At 44.7% G+C, this 12,721-nt stretch overlaps 1 protein-coding gene across 27 annotated transcripts in view; it reads right to left on the bottom strand.

The window, feature by feature from the left end:
• Kcnma1 (potassium calcium-activated channel subfamily M alpha 1) overlaps positions 1-12,721 on the bottom strand; it is a 702,678-nt gene that overhangs the window by 221,590 nt on the left and 468,367 nt on the right. For all 27 annotated transcript variants that reach the window (XM_021182657.2, XM_021182666.2, XM_021182664.2 and 24 more), the window contains exons 7-9: positions 10,318-10,393; positions 8,363-8,533; positions 6,752-6,843 (exon numbers count right to left, since the gene is read on the bottom strand). In XM_021182657.2, coding sequence (XP_021038316.1) covers positions 6,752-6,843; positions 8,363-8,533; positions 10,318-10,393 — 339 coding nt within the window. The remainder of the gene's footprint in view (positions 1-6,751; positions 6,844-8,362; positions 8,534-10,317; positions 10,394-12,721) is intronic.

Consider the following 12,721-nt stretch of genomic DNA (forward strand, 5'->3'; position numbering starts at 1 on the left):
GGAATGGCACAGAGGAGGGAGAGCCAATGACCTTTACTGACAACCGGTACCCACAGTCAGAGCAAGTCTCCACGGTTGTGGGGATGGGAGCAGGCCGCTGCCATGTAATACCAGTACTGTATGGAGGTTCAACTCTGACAGCAACAGAATCAGATTTCCACATCCTTCATGCTGCATTGATATCTATGATATTTTAATACAAAGAGACGCTGGACTTGGCCAGTGAGAAAGTTTGCTGTTTTATTTTCAGAGCATGGTGACAGCAGTGGTGGAAAGAACCCCAAGTCTGCAAGGAACTGCTCGTCGCAACTTTGGAAAGACTTCTATCAGAATGAATGGCATGTCAGGAAGACAGAAAATAGGGTGCAACTTAGTCTCGGATGCTTGCATTTGTTCCTGGGATTCTAAATCTACCCAGCAAGGACTCACTCCATCAAACATGAGGCTGAGCAGAAAGAGTCTTTCGGGATTATAATTAGAAAATTCATAATCAGAATTCCTTTGTAAATGGAAGTAGGATATTTGAAAGCAAAAGTCTATGCTTGAATGCGCCCCCACCCCGCAAGGTACCCAGTTCATCTCCCACCTACATTTCTATTCTTGTTTAGAGAACAATAGGTGGAACATTCTGCTAAGAGTGTGGAAGGGAAGAAAGACAGCAGGGAAGGGGGGCAGAGGGGAAGCCTTCATCCCATCCGCATTACCCGGAGTTTGATTGACTATGCAGCCAAGTCTCTTTTCAGATGTTCAAGTTTGAAAAGGACTGGAGACATGCCTGAGAAGGACCCAAAGCAGATGCCAAGGAGGAAGTATCTGTATCCACACCCACCAAGGCCCCTGCCATTGGAAAGGACTACCTGGGACACTACATCATGTGGGGCATCTAATGCCAAATGCGTTGTGATCTGCCTCTCAGGACCCAATTTCAGAAGTCATCAGGGGTCATTTTCCCAAAGTATGAGGGCAATATTTTTTTTTCTTTTTTTCCTCTTTCCACAAAAAGTTTAATGCTAATCAAAGCAGAATGCCTAATCAGTTCAAGATGGCCTGTCAGCTTGAATTATCTATTTGTCTTCCTATTTACTGTATCTGTCTGTCTACAATTCTTTGTATCTTTGTGAAAATCAGTTATTAGGGCCCATGTTTCCTTCTGACTACAATCGCTACCAGATGAACCTCCCCGGTGATATGTTGATGATTTGCTAATTTATGGTTTTTAAAATCTAGGAATCCTGAGATATTGCAGGGGAGTCACGTGGGCTACGAGAGGAGAAGTGCTCAATGCTTTGCCTGACAAGGGATCAAAGATTGTGTAAAATGCAAGACTTCAGTCCCATTTCAACCTGAGCGATGTCTGAGGCAGAGAAATCGTAAATGACATCTTATGGGAAACATCCCTCCCGTGAGCAGTCCGGCCCTTGCAGGCCTGGGAGAAGTGAGAGTGAGCGTCACCCGAGATCCACATAAACAGGAAAGGAAAGCAAGCCCATGGTATCAAGCCAAGATAGCACCACATGAATTAACCCACATCCCACTCTTGCACACTGGAGGCCAGGCTGAGAGCAACCACAGCATTGCAGGGAGACTCCCTGGGATCTAAGGCAGGTTTAAATAAGCTCTCAAGCTGAACTTCCCAACCACTTAGGTGGCCAGATAGCTCAACAGAGAGCAAGAGCTGTTGTACGGCTGGAGGGTTTAATAGGTGTGCTGGAATGTATCTGTCCCTGATGCCTGGCACAGAGCAGGCAGTCAATAAACACATGTGGAATGAATAAACATGAAGGTACAGCACATGGTGACTCTCTTTTGGCAAGGATAGACCCCCAAGAGGGGGCAAATAAAAAGAATCTTTTTAAGGAAATAACCATATTATGGCCTTTAAAAATGGCCTGGAATCACTGTGGGTAAAACCTGAAAGTAGGGAGAAGATGGAGGAACAGCCCATGTAGAGCCAAGGTAGTAAGTAGGCATAAAGAAACATATGGGGTCTGAGTAAGGAGGAGGGATGGGGAGAGGAATGGGGAGAGGGAGGGGGAGGGGGAGAGGGAGAGGTAGCACGAACATGAATGAGAAGAACAGCCTATATTGAATAAATAGCTAAACTAGGCCCCAATCATAAGAAACCAGAAGGAGATGCATACAGCCCCATGACTAGCTAACAGAGAGGAATGCCCCGGCAAGCTGGAGATTGTGAAAGAGATATAGTTATTCTCTGAATTCTTGAAGCATTGGGTCCAGATGAGGGTAGAAAATATGGTCCCAGGTATACATGGAGTCCTTTAAATAAGTTTACTTCTATCTCTTGGAAATCGAGAGCTCAAAATGGACCAACCTACAAATCCTGAAACTGATCTAGATAAAACAGTATGGTGTTTGTATGTAAGAGACCAACACTGAAGCTCAAGAGCAAGAGCAATTGCTCTGGAGCAAGATATGGGTCTGGCTGTAGAAACTGCTCCCCACTCTAGAATTGGGAAGTCACCATGGAGATTTTCCTTCCATGCTAATTACATCCAGTTTCCTGTTCTCCTTTGTCCACTCCTTGTCTTTTTTTTTTTTTTTTTTTTTTTTTTATTCCTTTCTCTCCATGTGTCCTCTCAGCTTCTGGCTACCAAAAATCTGTGGAGCCCTCTACACCCACACTCTTCTCTCGGTCCCAAACACCTGGGCCAGAACTACCTCGGTTTGGGGCCATTGAAGCTACAGCATGGGAAACACAAGGCCTGGATGGCTCCCCAGCTGTGCTGTCTCTATCCAGGGGGTTACAGCTGATGGATTCCTCTCCATGGCCAATTATTTTCCATGGCCCTTGGCCATCTGACCTTGGACCATGATCTTGTCAGTTCTCATAAACTAACCAGGAGTAGAATGAATTACACTCAGAGAAGAAACCTCTGAGGAAACCATAAGAGGCTGTGGAAGGAAAAGACAGCAAACCAAGAAACCCAAGGCCATGGGAGTCTCCGTCTCACCCATGCCTCCACCACCTCTGAGCAGTTTTCATTGTACATGAAGGAAGGAGGCAGAGTCAAAGGCCTTGGGAGGCCGGCTAGGCTCTAGGAGAGCTACTATGCTGAATAAGATTTAGGGTCTCAGCACAAGGGGCTAATTGCCCACAATATTTCCAAATTATCCATTGATAAGTTTCTTGGTCCCTAACTGAACCCTTTGTTAACATGTCGGTCTCGGGGGTCGGGGATTTAGCTCAGTGGTAGAGTGCTTGCCTAGCAAGCTCAAGGCCCTGGGTTCGGTCCTCAGCTCTGGAAAAAAAAATGATAACACTTTGGTCTCTATTCTTAGTTGTCCAGATGTGTGGCACAGCAGCCGGTATATGTATGGGTGCCCGCTCCTCCTGCTGGGATAGAGGACATAATGAAAAGGGTGAAGAAGGCCTTGAAGTGTGGACAAGGAGGAAGATTTGGGAATGCCACAGGAAATGGTTATGTTGTGCCAAACATATTGATTAAAAGTTACAAGGAAGCACCAAGGGGGCCTCCATATGCTCCAACACCTGCATGTGGCTGTCCTCCATATTCTCCAATACCCGCATGTGGCTGGTGTGTCTTTCAAGCCTTACATTGCTCTGTCACACTGGTTTCCCATCCTGAATGATCTTTGGACTTCACATTTTTGTGTCTCTGCAGTTGGTGTATCATATGTTACATTTGGTTGTCTGACAAGTTAATATATTGTTATGAGTAGTTACTGCTGAGTAAAATATGCACATACCAAAAAAATCTCTCAACTATGTATATGTTTAAGTTGTTTTCTAGGTATTTGCTGAATTCAGTCCTGGCGGGAAGTGTGTATACATGTGTGGATGAGGACAGTACATGCAATATTTGCATGCAGCAAAACTCAAAGTACTGCCTGCTATTTTAAGAGTCTCAACTCCAGCTCTCAACAAAGTTAAGCCCCTTCCCTTTTGCAAATGCATTTAATTTTATCTGGAAACTTTTTGACGTTCAGAATAGAACAACTGTAGTTTCTCATTATGTTTGCTGCCAGAATCCATGCTTCGTTGCTCAAGTAAAGACCTTATATTGCTAATTACTACCACATGCCCATATCCCAAGCGAAAGGAAACTTATTGATTCTGACAGCCCATTCTCTCAACACTGAATTCCAAATGAAAACTCAAATTTTGGCCAAACATAACATTTCATCAATCTTGTTCTACTGACTGGAGAACCAACATCAAACAAAGGGTGCTAATGGCTCTTTATTACCGCTCCTTTCCCAAGCTTATATTTTCTGATGAAAGATCTAAGTGACCAAGGGCTTCTTTAAACTACTTGGTAATTAGCTTTTGAACCAGGAAACAATGCATAAAGTAATGAGCACAGCCCTGGTGTTGATGACAGGACGTACACTACATCCCGCAGGGTCTGGGGACTTTGGAGACCCAAAAGAGAACATTAAAAGCAAAATGCACTTTCACAAAGGAGAGTGGAGCAGAGAGAGAGGGAGGGAGGGAGAGAAGGAGAGAAGGAGAGAGAAGGAGGGAGAGAGAGGGAGAGAGGGAGAGAGAAGGAGAGAGGCAGAGTCGAGAGGAGAGAGAGAGAGAGACAGAGAGAGAGAGAGAAGATTTCAAAATCTAAAAGTGGTGATAACAGATTTCAGAGCCAGAACAAAACTGGAGGAGGGCCCATAATTTGAAGTCCTCAGCAGGTGGGGCTTTGGGTGGACATGCCAGACTTTAAACCTGACCAGATCAGACCAGGGCAGACCAGCAAGTGCTTGTCTTAGACCCTCATTTTGGGCCACCCATCAACAAAATCTGTCAGCCAACAGCCCACCCATATTGGGCCACAAATACTACTCTGTAAAAAAAAAAATCCCACCTGGAAATTAGAGTCAAGAAATACTTTCAACTTAGATTTCAAAGCAATTGATTTTATTGACTTCATTGGGGACAGGGATAAGGAGATGCCGGCTGAGACCAATGGGTTGAGACAGCTATAATGAGGGCCTGGGACTCTCGGGATGCCCATATCTTAAAGGCACACTGAATTAGGAAGCTGTTTTCCTCTTGGCTTGAGATAAATGATGGAGGAAAATCTTTGGGCTTATTTGGCCTTTTGGAACCAACCGATGGCCCAGACATCAGAACAGCTTGGTTCTAACCTCATCCAGGGTTGTTAAGATAATAGGAAGGGGAAAGGCCTATAGGGGGAGATGGAAAGACATGCCGCCTTACTGAGAAGGTGCCAACTGGCCTCTTTTCCCACTGTCCTTTGTGTCTATGAAAGGAAACTGCTGTCCTGTGGGTAGTTCAAGGAAATGAGCCCTTTCTCCACCTCCTCATTTTCTAAACAGAGGACTGGACACCTGAGCTCAGGATGTGTTGGACTCAATAATCAGAGCGAGCCTCCCTGGGCTTCATCCAGCAGGGCCAACTGTCATGACAGAGGGGCAGCCATGGGAGAAGGCCCTACCGGCCAGGCTCTAGTTTTCTTAAACACCAAACTAAGGTAATAATTTGACAGTCAGTTAGAATAAGCAAGAAAATAAAATAATTCCATGATAGGGGACAGGGGACTGGCATGAAAGGGCCCCTTTTCTGCATTTTAATAGAGATGCAGATGTCGGTCCCTGGTATGTATATCAGTGCACATCCTCCTAGGGGTGGACAGCGTGCTTGACCATTTTATTCTATGCACATCATACCCTGAATTAAGAACAAAGCCGATTGGCCCCCAAGAGCTTTCAGGGCAACTTCTTAGTGACCTTTGAAGACAGTTGCAACCATCCCATCCTTCCACCTTAGCTCCTCCGCTGAGATGGCCCTACTAGAGGATCAGAAGATCAAGGTTCCAGCATCAACATCAGAATAAGACTTCTGGTCCCTGCCAGACTCACGCTCTGATACTGGTGCTCATGATATTGATACTGATGATACTGATGCTGAAAAAGTTACCTGAGCAGAAACTTGAATAGTTCCCAAGAGGAAAACCTTCACGTTTGAGAAATAAAACAAAAAAAAAAAAAACCATATCGCTAATTGCCTGTGGCACTCTGACACCCTAACTGCAATACTTCCTGCCTAGGAGGCATTTCCACTGTGTAATGAAACCCTTTATCAACAAGGTCTCCTTGCAGCCACTGGCATTTCCAGTAGGGAGGATGGGCCAGGCCTTGGCCTGTGCCTGACACAAAGGACAGTGGGAAAAGAGTTCTAGCCCATTAGTGTGCATGCCAGACCTACCAGGAAGTCATGAGACCTCAGTTGCAGAGACCAGAATTTGATCATATCACCAGCTCATGAAATGAGCTTGGTGAATATGATAAGGTATGAGAGCAAAAGATATGGTTCCAGGCGCACATGGACACCTTTGAATATATTTACTGTTCTCTCTTGGACTTTGTGAATGGTCACTAGACCTCAAGATGGTCCAATCACCTCCCATGCTCTGAAACCAGTCTTCTGCAGAATGCACACCCTCCCTCATTAAAAAAAAAAGCAGGAAGGAGGGATATCGAGAAGGGCTTGATTCAATGTCACTGCTGCAGAGACTTTCCAAGTCACTCAAGCACATGTCCTCAGGTGCAGCTGACTTACTTTCTGCCTCCATGTTTGTTAAAAGTCCCGCCGAATTTATTCCGATTCAGGATGAGAGCAGCAATTTCGGGCACGTAGCGGGCAAACATTGCCTACATGCATGAGACAAAGAAACAAGAGCCAAACAGAAATGGCATGCAGAGAGGCCCCTACGCCGCGGAGGCCACAAAAACCTCTTGGCATACTTACTTTCTTCCACTAACCGCGCTATAGGAGCCCCCGTATTTCTTGCGGTTTCCTATTAACTCTATGATTTCAGGGACGTAGCTGGCAAACATGGCCTGAGGAGAAGAGGGGAGACAGAGAGAGACTAAAAAGACAGGCCAAAGAAAGGGTGACCTTTTCAGAAGTGGGATACTAAGATCTGAAAACACAAAAGGATTAGACCTGTAAAGGTACGGATTCGTGTGTTGGATTATACAACAATAACAGGACAAAGGGGAAAGCTCCTGAAACCACACAGAATGCAACATACGTGAGTTGACCTAGACAGTAGAAAACAACAAACCACAGTCAAGAAAAATATAAAGGAGACAAGTGTAAACGAGCTGACATCTTGTAGAATGGTGCCAAGTATTCTCACACACACACATTCATGACAGGCATTCATGGATACACACATGCATGGACACACACATATGTGCACATACATACACAGATGTGTACACAGCTACACATGCATGTACACGCATGGACACTTGCACACACATGTATACATTTCTGTCAAAAAGGTCCTTCCACATAACACTCAAAGGAGAATTTTTTTTATGAGTAGCTAAAGACACTAAACACTAAAAAGAAGATTAAAAATAAACATTTTCATTTAAAAATGACTAAAAAGCATAAGAGGTCAACTTTGGAAATCACACAAGAGGAAAGGATGGAGAGCGAGGAGACACGGAGCTGCCATGTTTTACCCAACAAATCCTGCTCTGTGGCTGGATAATGGGGTCTCCTGAACTACAGGACCCTGCAGGGATGCTGCTAATGTCCACCCCACACACATTTATATACATTTTTTAAAAATGTATATGTCCTATGCATACAAAACAGAGATAAATGTATGCATCACTTCATATAAATGTGTGTGCGGTGCACATGCGCCACAGCTGTGTGTGGACTAGAATCTCAGCCACGTACCTCATACCCAGAAAAATAAAAATCAGACTTCGCTATAAGCTACTTTGAAAGCGAAAATGCAGCAACTGTTCCCTGGAATTACATTGTATGCAGTGATTTCTTGCTACATAGGAACCAGTGAAACTTGTTCCAAGGAGAGAAATGGAGTGGGCTTTGGACACAATCATGTCCTGACTATAATGACATTTCCTAAATGAAGGGACCCTGCTCTTTAGGGGCAGGTGCCAGCCACAGTGTTTGTTGGAAGTTTGGGGAGGAACATTAAGGGGAGGGGAGCTCTTGAAACCGCCATCTATCTACAGAGTCTGGACAGCATCTACCAGAATCAACAGCAGCTACAATATCTGATATTGAATTCCTCTACTAAAGGACACTCTCATTTATTAATGGCATGCCTCCCTTAAAACGATTAGGTTTGTTCCTAGTGACACGGCTGTCCCCACTGAGGACAATATGTCTGGTTCTAAGGGATAAGTGTAACATAAAGAAATATGCAACAAAGACACTGTGGTATTTGGATTTAGCTCTCCTGGGTGCATTAAGGCAGTTACTTGCTCCCAGTGCAAAACACATTAAAAATACTATGTCTAAGGAAGTGGGCATTGGAAAATATTAATAATCATTAAAATAGATACAATGAGAAAGAGGTTTTTTTTTTACCAGTCCCCCGAGGATGAAGAAGACCATGAAGAGGCGTCCAAGTGTGGTTTTTGCATAAACATCCCCGTAACCCACTGTAGACATTGTGACCATGAGTAAGTAGACACATTCCCAGTACGTAAGTGCCTGGTTGTTTTGGAAATTTTCCCATGGGTCCCCTGAATTCTCCACCTACAGCAAGGGAGGGGGGAGGGAGAGAAAAGAAACCCATCAGATGTTCATATGTATAGTATATGCAAACCAGGATGCCCAGAGCTCCTGAAAGTTGTTTGGTTTTTTTTTACATACGCTTCATATTCTCAATACAGAATAGATGATTCTCATTGCTAGTCACTAAGGCATGATTCACCAGAAACCCCAGGGGTTGTCAGAGAAGAGGGAGTAGATGTAGCAACAGGGAATGCCCTGTGACTGAGGAGGGCACCAAGGACAGGGATGAGAAGGAGCATCGCTGGTGCGCTTTCCTACACATCACTGATGCTTGGTGCACTTTACAGCATCTCTTTAAGGCAGGTGTGAGATGCTTCCTTCTGCCAGGCCCTTGGGAATTCCTGCTGATACTCTAGACTTTCCTTTCACTCGTGTAACTAAGAACACGAGACCCAACCTCACATCTACAGCCGGAATCCAAAGCATCCTCTCTGCTTCTGGGACTGCTTGTCTTTCTTCACCAGAGCCCACCAGCAATTCTGAGCCTCAAGGGGTTTGGAAATTTCCTCTGAAACAAGAGGAGTGACCTCTTGGAAACTGCAGACACATGCACACACACACACACACACACACACACACACACACACACACCATTAGAGAAATGGCTGCAGACGTCCTCAAAATGGCCATTGAGCCAATAGTTTCTGCTTGTGCAGCAGAGCTCCTGAGGTCTGCGCAGATGCTCAGTTCTGTGAGCTTGGCTGAAGCCCAGCAGGGAGCAAAGAGTGGGAGCTACAGCAGGATTTGGGGAACCTGAACCCAGAACTGGCAATTGGCTTCAGAAGGAACTGAATGATAAAAGGTGAAAGTTGACTAGTTACATAGGGACTGGAGAGGTGGCTCAATGGTTAGGAACCATTGTTCTTGCAGAAGACTGGAATTCAATTTCCAGCATTCACTTGTAGAGAGCCTAAAGCCCTCTGCTTCCCTCCAGGGGTACATCCACACATGTGCACATATCCCTACAGTAAAACACAGGCATACACATAATTAAAATATGTATAGGACTCTTGCAAAATCCATAATTATCTTGTTTAGCAGATGGAAATAAAGTCACTTATGCTAAGTTTTATAGTCTGGTGGGGTTTTCTTCTGATTGTAACAGTTTGTGTGCAGATGAAATGTACATTTCATAGTAGCTACTCTCTCTGAAAGCAGGCTAGAGAAATCTGCCCTGGGGAGGTGTGAAAGGTTTGCCTTGCTAATAGCATTCAAAGAGTCATTAGTTTTTAAAAACAACAAAAAAACAAAACCAAAACCATTTGGGGGTTTTGAAACAACTTGAGAAGTCATCTAGCAAGACAGTCAAAAGCAGCTTTTTTGTGCGAGAGAAGTAGGGACAGATCCCAGGATTTGCATTTGTTGTTTACAAAGAGCTGTTGAAGTTCAAACTTTCAGTAGAGGTGCCAGACTTTTCCTGGGCGTTTGCTGTGGAAGCACTGCCATCTTGTGGCCTTCTGAGGTTATTGCATACAGAGTGAAAAACTAGGCACGTCTCCCTGAAGCAATACAGGTGAAGCTGAAAGATGTCGTTTGATTCTAGGAACATTACTCACTATTTGGAACTAGTTTCAGGGGTGGAAGTAAAGGGTAGGGAATTCTGGAAATTGAGTAGTTTGTCCCTCTTTCCCGTATGTACAACTAAACTTGTCTCTTTCCAAGAAAACAAATGTTAAGTAATAAAACGGCCTAGCAGGGGCCTGCTCCATGCCAGCCGGGAAGGTAGGGTCTTCAGGGCTACTTACCAAGTGGATGAATCCAGCTGCAGTCAGCCACGTGCTGATAAATATGGAGAGCAGGTTCACCAGCTTGATGGAGTTACTGTACAAAGGAGACAAGAAGAGTCCCAAAGTTAGAGAGAGAAGGCCCGTTTGGAACTGCCCGATGGTGTCACAGTGTCCCCTCTGGGGCAGAGGCAGGCTGCTGTCATCATCAAGGAAATTTGACTCAGGTGAGAGACATTGGTCAGGAATGAGGGTCTCAACAGAGTCTGTAGGAAAATCACAGCCAGACCCTACATTAACCCCTCAAACGTTGCTAAAACTTAACTTGTCTAAAACAAAACCCTTCAAATATATATTAAAAAGAAACCAGAGAGAAGAGTAAATAAAATTTGTGTATCCTTCACCTAAATTGACATTTCCCCATGTCTTCATCATCTCTGCAAGTATGTCTTATTTTCTTCAGTGTGATAATTCTTTCTGGTTGTATTTGTTTTGTTTGAGCCATTGTGTTGTGGACATCACCACACAACCTCTAATCACTGCGGCATTCTGCTCCGAAGAGCAGACATCATGCAATAGAATCTGGACACATCTGTATATCAGAAAATGAATTGAATTCAGCAATGTGATCTAGCATAAAATCCCAATTTAAATGCTAGTTGTCCTGAAGTTATATTTAATGATGTTTCCATCACGTTCATCTTGCAGAAAAGAACTCTGTCTCCCACCTGTTCTTTTACCTGTTCTCCCATTACTGGCCCAATGCAGCCTGTGGTGCTTTGAATAGATATGGCCCCCATACATTCATGTATTTGAATGCTTGGCCCATAGGAAGCACTATTAGGAGGTGTGGCCTTGTTGGAGTAGGTGTGGTTTTGTTGGAGAAAGTATGTCGCTGTAGGGGTGAGCTTTGAGATCTCACATGCTCCAGCTATGCCCAGTGTGGTACACAGTCACTTCTACTGCCTGTGGATCAAGACGTACAACTCTCAGCTCATTCACCAGCACCATATCTTCCGGCATGCTGCCATGCTTCCCGCCATGATGATAATGGACTGAACATCTGAACTTTAAGCCAGCCCCAATTAAATGATTTCCTTTATAAGGGTTACTGCCGTCAGAATATTTCTTCACAGCAACAGAAACCCTAGGACACAGCCCCAGCAGAAGCTAATCCTTCTCTTTGGATAATTCATCTATGGTAACACTGCCCTCTTTCTGCCTATTTCTTTCTCTTGGGTAATATATTATCTACTTTCTAATGGCTTAGAAGGTTAACAATAGTGACATCTGAGACTTTCACAGTATGTACGCAGTGCACCCACACACCATCATGCTGATGTTTGATGTACACTGACTAATTTCTCATAGGATCCTTCAAGATCATCTGGGGGAATTGGGAAACTGACAAGTTTAGTTCAGTAGGCCCCACAGTTGGAAATGGAACTACTGTGGCCATTTCAGCCACTTTCTATTACTGCACAGCCACAGTGTCGTGTCAGTGGCATAGATGGCTGCTAGCTTTTGGATCTTGAGCATACGGCTAAAAGGGCAGGATGGAGGTTGTTGTTGCTCAGTCTGGGGGATTCGTAAGGGAGGCCTCCTAACAAAGGCTGTGGTCATGTTTCCTGGGTGGAGCATGACGAAGGGAGCTTTCTCTGCTTATATTTATATAACTGAAGAGAGGAGTCCAAGTTCCCGGTTTGCCTGGCGTTGATTCTGACAGTTCAGGACAAGAATGAGTAAACACTTCCAAAGTTGTGGGTGAAAGTGGCCTTTTGAGGTGTGTGGGATGACATCCTCGGGGTTGGAAACCATATGCCGGCAAAACAGCAGACTGTCCATCCTGGGCATCTTGGTCCTCGCCAGGATCACCCACCGTTTGTAGTCCCTGAGCACTGCTGAAGCTTTTTGATGTACTAAGTATTTGCTTTCGTCCTCCCCCGCTTCACTCTTTCCTCTAATGCAGGTGGTAGGTGAGAACACCACTGTCACTCACCATTGAGGAAACCGAGCATTAGGGGGTGTAGATAGCTTGCCTGGGAATCACAGCTACAAGTGGCAGGCCTCATATAAGTAGCTTGGGAACACAGTATAGGAAGCCTTAGGGATCTTCTTTTCCCTTACCCTGTAGTTTGCCCATCATCGCTTCCTAACGACCCATCTCCCCACAGCTACTGACATGGGAGACCAAGGTGTCCACCAAGGACTTCCTTTACTAAATAGTCCAACGGAATTCAGCCAACATCAACATCAGCCAACAGAGAAGCCTGCCAGAGTTTTTCAGGAACTTTGTGGAAGAGAGTTCTAATCCTTCTCAGATACAATCCTTGAAAAGACCTCCAGAGAACAAGCCCAAAAGAGATGAAGAGAGAGGCAAGGAGGGAAGCTGACGTCCTGAGTGTAGATATGCAGAAAGTCTGTC

The sequence above is a fragment of the Mus caroli genome, chromosome 14 (assembly GCF_900094665.2).
Source record: "Mus caroli chromosome 14, CAROLI_EIJ_v1.1, whole genome shotgun sequence".
NCBI lineage: Eukaryota > Metazoa > Chordata > Mammalia > Rodentia > Muridae > Mus > Mus caroli.